Genomic DNA, 15,715 nt, shown 5'->3' with positions numbered 1-15,715 from the left:
ACTGTGTCTGCCGTACCCTCTCCTTGCAGCTCTGACCCCCCCTTCCCACTCTGCAGTTCATCCAGCCCCCTGGAAGTCTCCCCTCAGAAGTGTTGCATCTGGCCCTGCCCACCTCCTGCAGGCCCTGGCTCCCCGCCCTGGCCTGGTACCTGCGGCAGAACCTGCTCATCTTCCTGCACTCTCCCAAGTACACAGACAGCAACAGCCGGAACCACTTCCAGGTGAGGTTTCAGTCACTCTGCACACTCCCGTGCACCCCCTTACGTGTGCTTACCTTCGCCCGTGGGCCTGTCTACACCTGTACCCTCTGCCACCTCCCTGCACCTTTATTGTTTCCCCATGTCTTCCTGTGCTCCCGGGTGTGCCTGTCTGCCATCCCCCACTGTGGACACCACGCCCTCATGGCTTCTGTCCATCCGCCTGGTCTCAGGGCCCTGTGCTTCTCTCCCCAGCACCCGCTCCCACCACAGGGCGGCCTCCCCGACTTGGACATCTACTTGTATAACAAGCCTGGTGGACAAGGCACTGGTGGCAAAGGTACAATGCAGGCCAGCTCAGCAGTGCCACTGCTGAGTGTGGGAAAGCCTTTCCTGACAGGGCCTTTCCCAGCCTTGCAGCTCAGGGTGATACAGAGGGGGTGACAGGATGTCTGGCAGTCTCAGACCTGAGCCTTCTTGTGCATTTCTACCCAGGGGTTGCCTGCATCACTCTAGCCTTTGTGGATGAAGCAGGGAACCCCATCTCACTGGCATCGTGGTCCCCCTCCTCTCCGGGGCCCCTGGACCCACTGCAAGAGGAGGAATTTGAGCAGCTGACCCAGGTCACCCGCTGCCCGATCATGCCAGACAGTTCTTCAGGTGGGGCAGCTTGGTCAGAGGAGGGAGTGTTCAGTTAATGCTCTGGGAACAAGAGGCACCCTCAGGTCACCTCCATTCTTTCCTCCAGTCCACAGTGGGGCCCCACGGCTTCGACTGGATGTGTGGGAGAAGGGGAACATCAGTATTGTGCAGCTAGAGGAAAAGCTCCGAGGAGCAGCTCGCCAGGCCCTGGCTGATGGCATCATGGAGCTGCGGCTGCTGCCAGCCTCACTGTGTGCAGAGGACACACCTCCAGGTACGTGGGGTCCAGAGAGCACCCCAGGCCCAGGCAAGACAGTGTTGGCTGGTGAGATTGCAAAGATGGGGTCCAGGAAGGCATTGCAGAGGCTCCCTCCAAAATACAGGTTCACGGTTGTCCTTTATCTTCTCTGCATCAGCAAGGTGACACGCCAGCAAAATGCACACATGCAGCTGGTCACCCACTTAGGGCTATCTGCTCAGGAACTCCCTTCACACAAACATGTAGCTGTCAGTTGCACATACTGTCATTCACTAAGAAACTAAGCGGCAAGTCACTCATACCTGTCTTGGGGCTAGGTTGTCTGAAATAGGGATTGACGGTCAGTGACAGGCTTCTGTAATGTCTGATGTCCACAGGAAGTCTCAGGAGCGAGTCGTTGGAAACCAAGAGCCCTGCGGGCCGAGCTAGCACCTTTCCCCCTGGCCCTGGCCCTGGGGAGCCTGTGACTCCCCCCAGCAAGGCTGGCCGACGTAGCTTCTGGGATATGCTGGTAATGGGAGGATGGGAAGAAGTGGTGAAGTTGGCATCTACCTTCTTGCCTGCTTCCTAGCCCCCCTACCTTCCCCTGTAGACCTTGCCCCAGATTGCCTGTCATATAAAATGATCCTATCCCTTAAGGGTTTGCAGAATGTGGCACCATCTCTCTGACATAGAGAGCCTCAGCTTATCAATTGCCTTCACTTCCCTTTTTCTTATGGGACCCTCACGGCAGCCTGGCAGGATAAATAGGGCTTTCCCCAACATGGGTGCCAAGGCTCAGGAAAGCTGAGTGGTGTGCCCAAGGCTGCTTTTGAGCCTGCAGTAACACCAGGGACTGCACTAAGCCCTCCAGGCTCTTGCTGCTTCCACGATGCCCCCATGCTCCATGCCATCCTCCTTCCCCAACAGCTCTTCCTCATTCACTGCCTTGTCCTCAGAGTAAAACAGAATGTGGGGACTTGGGTTCCCCCAAAACAACGGATGACATTGTCCTGGATCGGCCGGAAGACACCCGGGGCCGGAGGCGTCACAAAACTGAAAGTGTTCGGACTCCGGGTGGAACTGAGAGGGCACCAGGCCCAGATTCTGGAACCCAGAGACAGAGGTGTGTGGGTTGTGGTGTCCTGTTGTATCATGGGAGGGTGTGAACTCACAGGTGAATATCGAGTTTGTGTAAACACACACATGTCACGCATGGATGTGAGGGTCTCCCTCCTGCTGTGTCTTCAGACGCCGGACCACACAGCTAGAGGAGGGTGAGGTGGGGACCCTGCAGCCTGTGTTTGCTCATGTGACTCAGCGCTGGATGGAGTTTATGGTTCAGATCGGTGAGATCCTAGGCCCCCCTCCCCTATACTCAACCCCATGGCCTGGTCCCCATCCTGCAGGCCCGTCATGGCTTCTCTGTGCTGGTTCCAGGTTGTGCCTCAGTGTCCAGGAGCTCCACCCACATGGTGTCCCGGTTCCTCCTTCCGTCTGTCCTCTCTGAGTTTACCACACTTGTTACCTCCATGGCTGGAGACACCAGCGTCCGTGTCTTTGAGCAGCATTTGTGAGTTTGGGGTATCATGGAGGCTGAGCTAGGGCAGGTGGGGGCGACGCCTGGGAGGTGATTCCAGAGAACAGGGCCACGGATGGTCTGCTTTCTGTCCCTCTCTCCAGGGGTTCAGAGCCGGGGATCTTCAGTCCTTGCTCCCTTGGACAACTGGGCCCAAGTCCACGCCCGGCCACCGAGAGACATCTGCTGCTTCTGGGCAGGAACTTCTTACAGTGGAGGAGACCAACCCAGCAGGGTGAGGGCATGGCCTAGAGGGGGTGAGCTCAGGTTGCTACGGGGGCAGGGTGGGCTCAAGGGCATCTTCCTCCAGCCCCTGTTGAGCCGCTCTCCCCTCTAGCCGCCAAGGCCATGCAGCGCTTCGAGCCAGGAGGTGATGGGAGCTCTGGGCGAAGTGCTCCCCGGCAGAGGATTCTGCTGTTGGAGGTCGTGGACAAGAAGGTAGGTGTGGGGCCAGGGGCCAGGTCTGAGAAGGGATCTGGTAATCTCACTGACCCTTACCCCCGGCTTCCAGCTGCAGCTGCTCACCTACAATTGGGCTCCAGACCTGGGAGCAGCATTGGGCCGAGCGCTGGTCCGCCTCGTGCAGTGGCAGAACTCCCGTGCCCACCTTGTCTTCTGCCTCCTCAGCCAGAAGCTCGGCCTCTTCCATCATTACGGCCATTTGGACTTCCCGGTGCGGGATGAAAAGGTGCCTGTTGCTCGGGCCCCCTCCTCTAGTTCTGGTTCCTAAGGGATTACTTCAGGGAAGTGCCAGTCCAGGAGCAGGGGAGAGGGGACAGCCTGAGGGCAGAGGTAGTGGGGAGGGTGAGTCTGAGAGAGGAGGCCATGGGGTGAGCAAGAGGGTCTGAATGCAAAGGCCATGAATCCATTGTGACGCTCCGGCTCTCTCAGGAGCCAAACCCATTCCTGCTGCCTACCATGGAAGCAGAGACCCTCATCCGGAGTGCAAGCCCCCCTCTGAGCCGTGAACAGGGCCGGCTGAGTGTGTCCTCTCGGGGTGGGGGCCCCCTTCCCCTGGACACATTCCCCTTCGATGAAGCCCTGAGGGATATCACAGCTGCCCGGCCCAGCTCCTCACTCGGTCCTGTGCCCAGACCCCCTGATCCCGTCACCTACCATGGACAACAGTTCCTGGAGATCAAGATGGCCGAGCGCAGAGGTGAGGGCACTGGGCCAGGCAGGGGCAATCTGTGCAGTATGGGGGAGAGCGGGCTGACAGCTCCCGGGGGCCGTTACTGATGCCTGCACCCCCCAGAGCTGGAGCGCCAGATGAAGATGGAGAACCTGTTTGTGACCTGGCAGCAGCGTTCTGCCCCAGCCAGCATGCCCATCAGTGTGAGTGGCCCCGCCTGTGCCCTCCGTGAACATCCTGTGACCCTTCCCTGGCTGCCGTTCTGGCGTTCACCGCCTCATCTCCCCAGGCTGCAGAGCTGGAGACCCTGAAGCAGTCCTCCCGCCTGGTGCATTACTGTGCGACAGCCCTGCTCTTCGACCCAGCTGCCTGGCTGCACGGGCCCCCAGAGACCTCTGGGCCCCCTGACGGCCAGGTAAGGCTCAGGACGCCTGGGTTTCTCCCCCAAGCCCTCCGTTTACCTGCATGCCCTCCGTTCCTCCCCACACTGTGGCGCGTTTGATGGTGGCTAGAGCCTCCCTTAATCTCCACTCCCACAGCGGCGCCATCGCCCCGAGTCGGGCTCTGGGAGCCGGGAGGCCCCTACAAGCTGCGAACCGTCAGATGTGCCTCCGCCAAGTGCCCGCGAGGAGCCGTGGCTGAAGGAGCTGAGCTTGGCTTTCCTGCAGCAGTACGTGCAGTATCTGCAGAGCATGGGCTTTGTGCTGGTGCCGCTGCGGCCCCCCTCACCCGCCCGCAGGTGAGCCCATCTCTTCCCTCCTCTTCCCCTCCGCTGCAGGCCAGGCCTCAACACCGTTGCTTTCTTCACCTGGGTCCCACTGGGACAACTCAGTTCTGGTGCACGTTCATCCCACTGCGCTGAACACCTGCATGAGCATCTGGGACGCTTTCGCGCAGGCCGTCTGCACCTCTAAACCTCGCGGCCACGTCCGTGCGCAGAGCCGTGTCTGTCCTCACAGAGCTCAGGCCTGCATGCGTCTTGTATGCTTACGTGCCGGTGTGCGTCCTCGCACAGGAAGCTCCCAGGCTTCTGAATCTGGGCCTTACTGATTCCTGGCCCGATCCGCACATGGGCCTCTCCGGGTGTTTCACATGCTTCGTGGCCCAGGAAGCCTTGTTGTTGCCGAGCTAGCGGTCTCTCTCACCAGGGACCCCTACGTCTGGCCTGCTTGTGGGCCGTTGTGACAGGTCTTAGTCTTCAGAAGTAGACAGCTCCTCTGTCATCGCCTTTCTGCTCCCTGGAGCACATGAAACATCCACAGCCACCTTCCCCGTCCCTTGTCAGATCTCAGATCCCCGTTTCTGTGGCCCCTGGCTTATGTTCCTCTCAACATCTGAGCTTCCAGAGTGCGCGTTCCCAGCCCCTTCCCAGTGGCTGTGGGAACGTATCTCTTCACCTGGCACGGTTACTTTTGTGTCTCCACATTTGTGAGTTTATCCAGGTGTTTTCTCCCTCCTCTTTGTTTCTAAGCTGGTAAGTTGGACTTCCTTCCTCAAGCCACTCCTTGGCCCAGAAAGCCAATTCCAACCCCATAGCGTTTCTGAAACCAGTGTTCCAGCTCCAGGCCTCCCTCCCTCTTCTAGGCATTAGGAAGAGAGGACAGGCCTGCACCTCTGAGACCACATCCATCTCGTTTCTGGGTGACAGGGACTGAGGAGGAGCTCTGCTTGCTGTCCAGACAGGTCCCCCTAAAGGAGTGTCTCAGAGACTTCAGCTTCCATACTTTTCAGTCAGTGAACCTCTTCCTGAAACTCTGGACTCCTTTTTAAAACAAGAGACATGCTCGCTTTGGCAGCACATATACCAAAATTGGAACGATACAGAGAAGATTAGAATGGCCCCTGCGCAAGGATGACACGCAAATTCGTGAAGTGTTCCATATTTTAAAAAAAGAGAAAGAAAGAAAAAATCAATAAAACAAGAAACACTGGGTTGAAAAACACTCTTCCAGAGCAAAATTTATTGTCAGGCCTTCCTTTCTCATCAGTCTTTAACCATTGCCAATCACTGCCTAAGTCTTGTCCCAATTTCCTTGAGGATTAAATGAGACGTGTCTTTTCCCCAGAGGCTTTGACACCCCCACCCCAGACTGCCAGCGAGAGCTCTGGCAGCTTATAGCTCCTGGAGTGATGAGTGCACCCCACTGGTCCCTGCCATTCCCTTGTTCACAGTACCTTCCCTGTGTCTGTTCCCATTACCTCTGAGTTGAGCAAGCCAATGGGACACTGAAACTGCCGTTCCTCAGGCAAAACAAAACAAAATCCTTTCCCTCTCAGTGAAAGTGCCTAACTAGGGCCTCAAGCAGTCCTTGAATTTTTCTCCTGAAATCTTAGACGTGCGTCAGCCTCTCCGTACCCCCGCCCACTGCCCCCCCGTATGCACTGTTCCGTCTCCTCACGGTGTCCCTCCACAGTCCCAGCAGCCTCTTGCACCCTCACCTGGCCTTCCTCCTCTCATCGGTGGAGCGAGGCCTGCAGTCCCCTCTCCACGGAGCACTCCTCTGTCTTCCCCTTACTGCAGCAGCTCGGAGAGCCCTGCCCCACACCCCAGACCTGGACCCCAGTCCCAGCCACTTACCTGACATAGAACCCCAGGCAGCTCCTTCCCCTCTCTGGCCCCATTTCCACTCCTCCTCGCCCGTGAAATCAATTCTAGGTCTGGTGGCCACACTGCTTCACCTGCTGGCCTGCCTCATCCTCTCATTCTCTTTCTGCAGTACCAGCCGGCTGCGGGCCATGGCAATCCTTGGAACAGAGGGTCGTGGCTCCTTCTCCTGCCCTAAAACCAAGACTGACGGGAGCCCCAAGGTAATGCATCATCGTGTACCTTCACTGACAGTGAAACCCATGAGACCCCAGACCCAAGTGGCGATGAGCTAGCGTCACTGACCCAAAGGCCTCCCCTGCTGGTTTGAGGCTGGTGAATCCCCAACCTTCGTCCCTGAACCCTGGTTTTTCACCTTTCTTTAGAGCACTGGCTCTTCAGTCACCGCCTACCACCTACAGAGGGCACTGCCTGGGGGCATCATCCTCATGGAGCTGGCTTTTCAGGTGAGCAGGAGGAGCACGGAGTGGGAAGAGCCAGATCCACCTGTCTCTTGCCCTCCTGACCTCATCTTCACCCTCTCTCCAGGGCTGCTACTTCTGTGTCAAACAGTTCGCCCTAGAATGTTCCCGAATCCCCATGGGGCAAGCTGTCAACTCTCAGGTATGTGGTAGGGACAGAGGGAATAGGAGGTCTTGGGCATACTCCTTGCATCTCCAGTGTGGCCAGTAAGAGGAATGCACGAATAGTCTGGCTCACTGGTGGTCTGTTGCTGCGGGCTGGCCAAGTCAGTGTGGTTAAGCCATAACCAGAGATGGTCAACGAGCACATTTGAACATAGTGGGTAATCTGACACCTGGGTAGGTCAGTGTCATGGGCAGTCTTGGCCTAATTTAGAGCTGGAGACAGCCAGACTTCGTTAGTGTCATCACTAACACTTAGAATGAGGACCAGAGTTCCCGGGCACACAGCATACCCTGGCACTTAGTTGTTATATACATCCCTCTCGGGCTCAGGGCAGAGCTCTATGCCCTGAGGGCCGCACACTTGGGAGTGCTCAGAATGAGTCAGAGGATCAAGTGAGGTCAAGGGCCTAAAGCCCTCTGTACTTGAGTTAGTTCAGCTCCTTCAGGTCATCAGGCTTGTCATGTGAGGGCCTGTCCCTTCTTTGTGCCTCTCATTTAGTTTCTGAGATCAGGATCTGACTGGGCCTAGTCAGACTCCTCATATCTGGAAAGCTCCCATTTAGCCCATAGATGGTTTCCTTTGACTTGTGAATCCGTAGTCCACTCATCACAGGATAAGGTGACCTAGAAAAGCATGGGGACTTTACATGCAGGACTACCTGGGCCAGAGAGCTCTGAAGGGAGCTGTGGACAAGCAGGTGCATGGTCAGTGTAGGGCTGTGCTGGTGGGCAAGACCCACCCCGTGACTCTTCTCGAGCTTCTTGAAGTCCTTGTGGCTTCCCTACCCCTGATTTCCATCTAGCTTGGCTCGCTCTGCCCCTACTTGTGTAATCTCTGACCCTACTTAGATTTCTAAATGGTTTTACTGTTGCTGTTGTTTATGAAATGTGTAGTATTGCTCAGCATTTCTGCTGTACATGTGAGGAAACTGCCATGCCTGGACATCAAGTAACTGCCTGGACACATGCTAGTCGATGGTAGTATAGGGGGTTGGAATCTAGGTCTGTGGGACATGAGCCCTAAGGTCATACATCATCATGTTCCTTCCCCAACAGCGTGGGGAAACTGAGGATGAGAGACCGTGACTCAGCCAAGATCACACAGCTCCCAGGCCCCTAGGCTATCACTTCTCTGACAGCCAGTTATTTCCTTTCCTTGTAACTCCTGTGCCCAGTGCTTCTGATGGAATGGTCTTGTAGATTTGGCCATTCTTTCATCGCAGATCTAGCCACTGACACTCTGAGTGATGGTGATTTCCACCAAGAGAAGCACCGACTGTGTCTCTGCCTTCATTTCTTCCTCCCTCTGTGGTTCATTCATTCATTTGCAGATCAGTTAGTTGCAGATCCACCCTGCCCTAGCCTTGGCAGGATATCCCAGATGAAGCTTTAAAAACGAGCAGGAGTTAGCCAGATTTGGGGGGCAGAGAGAGCAGCATTCCAGGCAGAGAGAACAAGCAGGTACAAAGTGTGAAGAGAATGTATGACGTACCGGGAAGAGCAGGGATTTGATTGGAAGGTAAAGCTGGAGAGATGGGAGGGGCCAGGGAAGACTTTCTAATAGGACATGACATACCTGGCCTACCCCGATCACTGTGTAAAACAGCAGCTGCTTTGCGAGATTTGCCATAACCCCACCTCCTAGCATACTGCGTCCTCATCCCCGAATGTGAGCTCCTTGAAGGTAGGGCTTGCTTGTTTCCCACTGTATCCCTAGCACCTGGAACGGTGCCTTGTAAGGCACTGAACAAGTATTTTTTGCATCAGTGAACCTGTCTCAGACTTTAGTGGAGTCTGGGATAGAGCAAAAAGGCCCATCTATCAAAATGGTCGTAGTTTCATGGGAACCGAGTCACGATACTGTATGAAAAAGGAAACATAATGAGGAGGGGTCCCCACAGAAGTTATTCCGGCAAAGGTGGGGGTTCCCCCAGGCCCACAGCAACAGGGTGAATCTTGAACTTCCTCTTCCCATGGAAGAGGGAGAGAAACAGGAATGCGCTGGGCAGCCTGCCGTCTCCTGACCCAGTCCCCACCGCCACCTCCCCAGCTGTCCATGCTGTTCACCGAGGAATGCGACAAGGTGCGGGACCTGATGCACGTGCACTCATTCAGCTACGACTTCCACCTGCGCCTGGTGCACCAACATGTGCTGGGCGCCCACCTGGTGCTGCGACATGGCTACCACCTCACCACCTTCCTGCGACACTTCCTGGCCCACCACCCTGATGGGCCCCACTTTGGTCGCAATCACATTTACCAAGGTTGGTGCCCAAGGGCAAGCCAGTGAACCAGAAATAGACCACAGGGTATCTCCAAGCCAGGGCCGATGGGACCACTTTCTGGGACCAGACCTAGTCTCTGAACCTCCTGTCCTGTATTGTTAATCAGCTCAGGTCACTTAGACCCTGTTCCCATGTCTCTGGCTTGTGTCTTTATCTTAAGTTCTTCATGCTGTTTCATATCAAAGTTTAGATCCTGTGTCATGTCTGCCCTCTGTCCTGAGCCACTTTTGTCCCATCTCGATGTTCCATAGGGGCTCCCCAGAAGACAAGAGCCAGTCCACTTGTCAGTCAGAGCCTTAAGGACGTCTAACCCCCCACCTCACCCATACAGTGTGTCTGTCCCAGGCTCAACGTCTCCTGTAACTTGCCCCTCAGGGACACTGGAGCTTTCCACATCACTCATTGCTGCCCACCAGCTCTACAACTACGTGGCCGACCATGCCAGCTCCTACCACATGAAGCCATTGCGGATGGCCCGGCCAGGAGGCCCAGAACATAATGAATATGCCCTGGTGTCTGCATGGCACAGGTAAAATGCAAGGGGGCGCCAGCATGTGATGTTGCGGGGCTGAGGTCAAGGCTGTCCTGGCAGTAGGGAGACGGGGTCTTCTTGAGCAGAAGGGACGGGGTTAGCATCATGAGAACCTCAGGTTGGCCTCTCCCCCACCCTCACCGTACAGCTCTGGCTCCTACCTGGACTCTGAGGGACTTCGTCACCAGGATGACTTTGATGTGTCTCTGCTTGTGTGTCACTGTGCCGCACCCTTTGAAGAGCAAGGAGAAGCCGAGCGGCACATCCTGCGGTCAGCAGACCCCTCACCTTGCCTGTGCTCGTCCAGCCTTTCCTGTGCCCCTGTTCCGGGCGGCTCCTGTTGTGGTCACCACACTCCTTCCCCTTCCCCATCCTAGGCTGCAGTTCTTCGTGGTGCTCACCAGCCAGCGAGAGCTCTTCCCCAGACTCACTGCCGACATGCGCCGCTTCCGGAAGCCACCCAGATTGCCCCCTGAGCCGGAAACTCCCGGGAGCTCAGCCAGTAGCCCTGGGGAGGCCTCAGGCCTTGACCTGGCCTCTGGACCAGCGCCCCTGTTCCCTCCACTGGCTACAGAGGTGGGCGTGGCCCGGGCACGGCTGGCCCAGCTGGTCAGGCTGGCTGGAGGGCACTGCCGTCGGGACACCCTCTGGAAGCGCCTCTTCTTGCTGGAGCCTCCAGGGCCTGATCGGCTGCGGCTAGGGGGGCGCCTGGCCCTGGCCGAACTGGAGGAGCTTCTAGAAGCAGTCCATGCCAAATCCATTGGGGATATTGACCCCCAGCTGGTAAGCCGCTGTGCACTCCGGAAGGGGCTGGTTTGGACACTAGGAATCCTACTAGCAGCCAGGGTAGAGGGTACAGAAGTCTCAGGTGGCTCTGGGACAGCAGATCGATCCCCTGTGGACCTTCCCCTAGGACTGCTTCCTGTCTATGACGGTCTCCTGGTACCAGAGCCTGATCAAGGTTCTCCTAAGCCGTTTTCCTCAGAGCTGTCGATATTTCCAGAGCCCAGACTTGGGAACTCAGTACCTGGTAAGTCTCCCTGATCTTCCTCTGAAAGGGGAGACACTGTGGAAGTCCTCATCAGAGAGATGACAGGTGTCCCCCTGAAGGAGCCCTAGCCTAACTGAATGAGGTCTGCTCTGAAGAGAGGCCTAGATGGAACGGGACCATAGATCCACGTAAAACCCTTCGAGCACTGACCTTCCACGTAGGACTCACGAGAACAGCCTAGGTCTCTATCCTCAAAAGTTCACAAAAACATAAACCTTTGGTTAGAGATCCTGAGGGCCAAGCTCTGGAACTTCATCAGTATTTGGTCTTTGGGCAACCTGGGAACTTGCCAAAATGCAGACTCTTGGGCCCCACCCCAGATTCAGAACATGCCTCTTAGCCTGATACCCAGGGCACGTGAGAGACTGAAAGCACTGCCTGGGCCAGGTAGAGAAAAGGGCTCAGGCGGCAGCACGAGACCAATGGGAATTAAGAGACTGAAGAGGTGGGCCTGACAAGAGCAGTTGTTCTGGGGAGGAGACATACAAAAGAGGGCTTCAGAAGTAGGAGCTGGTGCATAGGGAGGGGTCCTACAACCCTACTTGTGGAGGAGCGTAGTTTCAGGGTAGGAAGGGACATCCAGGGACGTGGCCATGAGTTGGTCTGGCTGCAGTTGTGTGGGGGTTGTGAGCAGAAGGGGCCCTGCTGTAAGTGGTGGAAGCACTGAAGCAGGAACGGCTTTTGGGGGAAAGGTGACGAGTAAAGTCTCAGGTCGTAAGGCCCTCCCAGGACCATATTGTAGAGGGTGTATGGATGCCAGGAACCTGGAGCCCTGGAGAGAGACCTGGACAGCATCTGCATGAACTGAAGCCTGGGAATAGAAGGAATCACCTGGAGATTGCATAGGGACAGACAAACGGAAGTCCCAGGAGAGATCAAAGAGTTAGAAGACCCAGGATAGGAGTCCAGGAGGTGTTGTGTCAAGGGCAGAGAACTCTCCTTCACTGATCTGCTTGGGTGCTGGCTTTGTGCATGGCCTCTCAGTAGATGACCTTGGAAACCTTCCGGTCAGGCTGGCCGGGAGCCAGTGAGGACGAGGACTGAGGTTCAGTTTAGAGACAAGGTTCTGGCTGACTGTGGAATGCAGGTGGGCTCAGGTATGGTGACAGACGCAGGCCTTCCTCAAACGGGTCCCACTTCCAGAATGCCCAAAAGAAAGGGGGGTGCTGCCTCAGGTGAGACAGACCCCTCTCCCCATGTCACTTTGTCCTTTATCGCAGGTTGTGCTGAATCAGAAGTTTACTGACTGTTTTGTGCTGGTGTTTCTGGATTCTCACTTGGGAAAGACGGTGAGCACAGGGGTGAGGCGTTTCGCGTCAGCCCAGTGGGGGGCTCTGCCCAGAGCTTGCTGAGGTTGGGGAGCCCTGATCGCCCGTACCCACCCTGCCCTCCACTCACTATGGCACCCCCACCACATTCCCCACAGTCTCTGACGGTGGTTTTCCGAGAGCCCTTCCCGGTACAGCCCCAGGACAGTGAGAGCCCCCCTGCCCAGCTGGTCTCCACCTACCACCACCTGGAGTCTGTCATCAACACTGCTTGCTTCACCCTCTGGACCCGCCTCCTGTGAGGCCCAGACCGGTGAATGCCACGGTTCCCTGAATCCTGGATCTGTGAGACTGCCCGCCTGAAGTAGCACTGACCAGCCCTTCTGGGCCCGGACACTGACGGGCCCCCAAGGCTTTGTGACTAGATCTCCGGGGTCTGAGCCCCAGCCTCACAGTAGGAGCTGTCCCCAAGTGCCCACCACTGCTGACCAGCCTGGGGCCCCAGGGGATCAGGTCCATTCCCCAAGGTGCCCATCACCTCTCAGGCCCCTGGACCCTGCCAGAAAAGGACTCCACCTTCCTGCTCACCTGGTGGAGTCCCAGGAATTCACACCAGGTGGCAGGCACCCACCCCTAAGGCCTCCGCTGCCTAAATGGTGTCTCCCAAGTCTTTGACTGCTGTCAGCCTCCTTGCCTGCATTTTGAGCCCTCCGGTCTTCATTTCCCACTTGAACATCGTTGCTGGACATTGTTGAGGTAATGATACCTTGGTTCCCATCCCAGCTCTGCTTCTGAAGCCCCTGTGACCACAGGCACACCCCTTCGCTCTCGGACCCGTGGTTTCTGGTGTGTTAATGAAGAGGTGGGCTCACAAACCCCACATCCACGGCAGCACTGGCACAAGGGACTGGAGGACTTGAGTGTGAGCTGCTTGTCCCTTCTCGACCAGAGGGAGGCAACCCAGGGAGACAGAGGGTTAGACACTGTGTGTCCTCCGCCCACCTAATAACACACACAAGGAAATGGTCAGCAGGTGGTCTTTAGTTCGGGAGATTCGGGATGCTCAGCGCACTGTCCCGCAGAGGCACATGGGCACAGGGCGGGACCTCACTGGCCAGCCTGTGGGCGGCCCCGCCTATCCCAGTAGGAACGAAGCCAATTCAAGCCCTCTACCGTGTCTCCTGAGGAGAGAGGGAGGCCATGGCGTCTCACCCCAAGAGGAGGAGAACAGCCATGTCTGACACCGATCCCTTCAGAGCTCCGTACCCCAGGGCCAGGCCTGGAGCCCGGCACCCCTCACCTTGAGGCTGGTACTCGCAGCCCACAAAGCCCTTGTAGCCTTCATCCTCCAGCAGCTGGAAGAGATAGGAGTAGTTCAGCTCTCCGGGGCTGTCAGGCTCCCCCCGGCCTGGGACCTGTGCCACCTGCACGTGCCCTGGAAACAGACGTGACCAGATGTGGGGCCCAGGCTCCAGCTGAGGCTGGAGAGACCAATGTGAGGGGCCAAGGGGGTGGAAGGACAGAGGGAGTAACAGAGAGGAGCAAGGAGATCCCTCTTACCAACAAGGGGCAGGAACTCCCGGATGTTTCCTGTCAGATTGCCATCCATGATCTGCCAGTGGAATAAGTCCTGGGCAGAGAACACTACAGTCAGAGCCCCTGCAGTGCCCCTTCCCCCACCCCGTTCTTCCCAGATGGGGAGAACATGGGCCTTCTGAGAAGCACTCCTTTTCTTCCACGCACCATCTGTAACTGGAGATTGGGTCTTCCGACCTTCCGTAGGATGGCTGCCGCTGGGAGAGAAACCAGGGAGGGGGCCGTGAGACCCAAAGAGAGCACAAGAATGACGGGACTGGAGGGGCCCCAGGGCTGCAGTCCTACCCTGCTGGGGTGTGTCCAGGAAGTACTGAGGGTCAGTGACTCGGGTATTGATGGGCTCCAGCAGTCCCACGAGGCTCTCCTAGCATCATGGTGGACCCGTGTCCCATCAGGCAGTCGCTGCTGAGGCCCCTCGCCGTTCCCTCTGAGCTGGACTAGCCCCCAGCCTTGCGCCTCATCTCCTCCCCCCACTGTGTGCCCCCTCTGCACACACGGGCGTTCATGTGTGCGTGTGTCCGTTTGTTCTCGGTCTCACCTGAGCCAAGACCCCAGCCGCGTGCCTCAGGTTCTCCAGGAAAACGGTCTCCATTTCACTCCTGACTGCTGCTCGGTCAGCACCCTGGGGCACTCGGCCAGCCATCAGGTGGATCCTGGGGGGAGACAACACTGGGGGGGCTGGGAAGTCCATCCTGGAAGCAGGGCCCTTGCTCCTTTGACTCCCTATAGGCATCTCCTCCAGCTGCCCCCTCCATCTTCCCTGCTGGCTGATCTATCACCTGGCAGTGACCTCCCCCCCCAACTCCATTGTCAGCCTGTAGCCAAGCCCTTTCCCAGATACCTTCTGAGGGTCACCCCATCTTCCTGGCTCTCCCTGTCCTATCTCCTTTCCAGTGGTCCTCTCAGACTGTAAACGTGTCAGCCTCACTTTCTAAAAATTATTTTGACCCTTTCGCACAAGTATTCCATGCTGCTTGTCTCCACTTCCTGCATCTGCTCCTCAGATTCTTCCCATCTGCTTTCTGGCCCCACCAATCGGGGGTAATGACCCCCTGTTGCCAGTTCCACTTCAGCTCATTTGCCCTGGGCGGGATTGGACGTATATTTGATCAGCCTCACGGTGCACCTTCCAGTAACTCCTGTTACCACCTGATCTCTCTTGGCCACACTCAGTTCCAAAAGGTCACATTTCCAGCCTCGGGGGTTCTGCTGAGCACACTAAGCCTCTGGTATCTGGCCACTGCGTCCTCACCTGCCTCCAGTGCTCCTTCCATCAACACCCTGTCAGCATTACTACCTGTAAAAAGCTTCCTCTGCTCCCAGACAGGTGCCCACTCTGCTCCCGCAGCAGCTCTGAACTGACCCTTCCTCACCTGGATCTCTCCATATGTTTACCTGGCTACCTTCCTGGCCAGGCAGCCCCCAGCACTGGATCCCAGGATGAAAAGAGTAGCAAATGGGAGAACCACACGCGGCAGATAAAATCCAAAGGCAACTGACAAAGGACCAGGACTGGAGGAGTGGAAGGGCCAGTGCACTCAGACTCCCGAGCCTCTCTGACCTGGCGTCCCCTCCTCCCAGACCCCAAACGTGGGGCAGGGTCTTGGAGGAGACTGGACAAGAAGGGGATAAGGTGGAGGAGGAGGGACTAGGATACCTGGGACAGCCCAGAGCCTTGGCGTACAGCACTGCCTGCTCCAACCCCTTTCGGAAGGCCGCCTGCCTCCCGGGAACGGCCCCCAGCCCCATCTCTCCTCTCTCTCGGTCCCCTGCGGAGGGAACGAACGTCAGCCACAGCTCGGGTCCCCGGCGCTCCCCGCCCCCGGGCCGGCCCCGCGGCGCACCAGAGGGCGTGTTGATCAGCACCAGCCGCAGGCCCGCTTCCCGCGCCGCGCGCGCCAGCGCCTCGGGTGACTCCGAGTACGGCCAGGCGACCTCGGCTGCCTGGAAGCCCGAGCTGCCCG

At 57.3% G+C, this 15,715-nt stretch overlaps 2 protein-coding genes and 1 non-coding gene across 10 annotated transcripts in view; 2 read left to right on the top strand and 1 right to left on the bottom strand.

The window, feature by feature from the left end:
- The window catches only part of SZT2 (SZT2 subunit of KICSTOR complex), a 49,485-nt gene extending 36,301 nt beyond the window's left edge, over nt 1–13,184 (top strand). For 7 of the 8 annotated variants that reach the window (XM_029947130.1, XM_029947125.1, XM_029947127.1 and 4 more), the window contains 25 exons: nt 57–221; nt 453–537; nt 693–857; nt 946–1,113; nt 1,476–1,609; nt 2,037–2,203; nt 2,329–2,426; nt 2,518–2,650; nt 2,761–2,891; nt 2,994–3,094; nt 3,168–3,344; nt 3,548–3,815; nt 3,912–3,991; nt 4,078–4,203; nt 4,328–4,527; nt 6,506–6,596; nt 6,759–6,839; nt 6,922–6,996; nt 9,070–9,283; nt 9,680–9,833; nt 9,985–10,107; nt 10,214–10,619; nt 10,750–10,866; nt 12,108–12,176; nt 12,314–13,184. In XM_029947130.1, the coding sequence (XP_029802990.1) occupies nt 57–221; nt 453–537; nt 693–857; nt 946–1,113; nt 1,476–1,609; nt 2,037–2,203; nt 2,329–2,426; nt 2,518–2,650; nt 2,761–2,891; nt 2,994–3,094; nt 3,168–3,344; nt 3,548–3,815; nt 3,912–3,991; nt 4,078–4,203; nt 4,328–4,527; nt 6,506–6,596; nt 6,759–6,839; nt 6,922–6,996; nt 9,070–9,283; nt 9,680–9,833; nt 9,985–10,107; nt 10,214–10,619; nt 10,750–10,866; nt 12,108–12,176; nt 12,314–12,457 (3,672 nt within the window). In that variant the 3' untranslated portion in view covers nt 12,458–13,184. Of the gene's footprint in view, nt 1–56; nt 222–452; nt 538–692; nt 858–945; nt 1,114–1,475; nt 1,610–2,036; nt 2,204–2,328; nt 2,427–2,517; nt 2,651–2,760; nt 2,892–2,993; nt 3,095–3,167; nt 3,345–3,547; nt 3,816–3,911; nt 3,992–4,077; nt 4,204–4,327; nt 4,528–6,505; nt 6,597–6,758; nt 6,840–6,921; nt 6,997–8,999; nt 9,284–9,679; nt 9,834–9,984; nt 10,108–10,213; nt 10,620–10,749; nt 10,867–12,107; nt 12,177–12,313 lie in introns of those variants that run through there. The other variant, XM_029947131.1, reaches the window with a different exon arrangement.
- LOC115300497 lies at nt 5,569–5,675 on the top strand. Its single transcript, XR_003912670.1, has one exon. It is a non-coding gene; the product is annotated as a U6 spliceosomal RNA (small nuclear RNA).
- Nucleotides 13,177–15,713, bottom strand: HYI (hydroxypyruvate isomerase (putative); the record flags this gene model as incomplete). Its single annotated transcript, XM_029945835.1, has 8 exons — nt 13,177–13,336; nt 13,456–13,590; nt 13,716–13,785; nt 13,899–13,948; nt 14,037–14,115; nt 14,290–14,404; nt 15,409–15,520; nt 15,596–15,713. Coding segments are annotated over 8 exons (753 nt in total), but the record flags the coding sequence as incomplete, so codon positions are not given.
- Between the last annotated feature and the right edge of the window lie 2 nt (nt 15,714–15,715).

Source organism: Suricata suricatta, chromosome 8 (genome assembly GCF_006229205.1).
Source record: "Suricata suricatta isolate VVHF042 chromosome 8, meerkat_22Aug2017_6uvM2_HiC, whole genome shotgun sequence".
NCBI lineage: Eukaryota > Metazoa > Chordata > Mammalia > Carnivora > Herpestidae > Suricata > Suricata suricatta.
The sequence above is the reverse complement of the archived record's forward strand: the minus strand, read 5'-3'. Positions and strand labels throughout refer to the sequence as shown.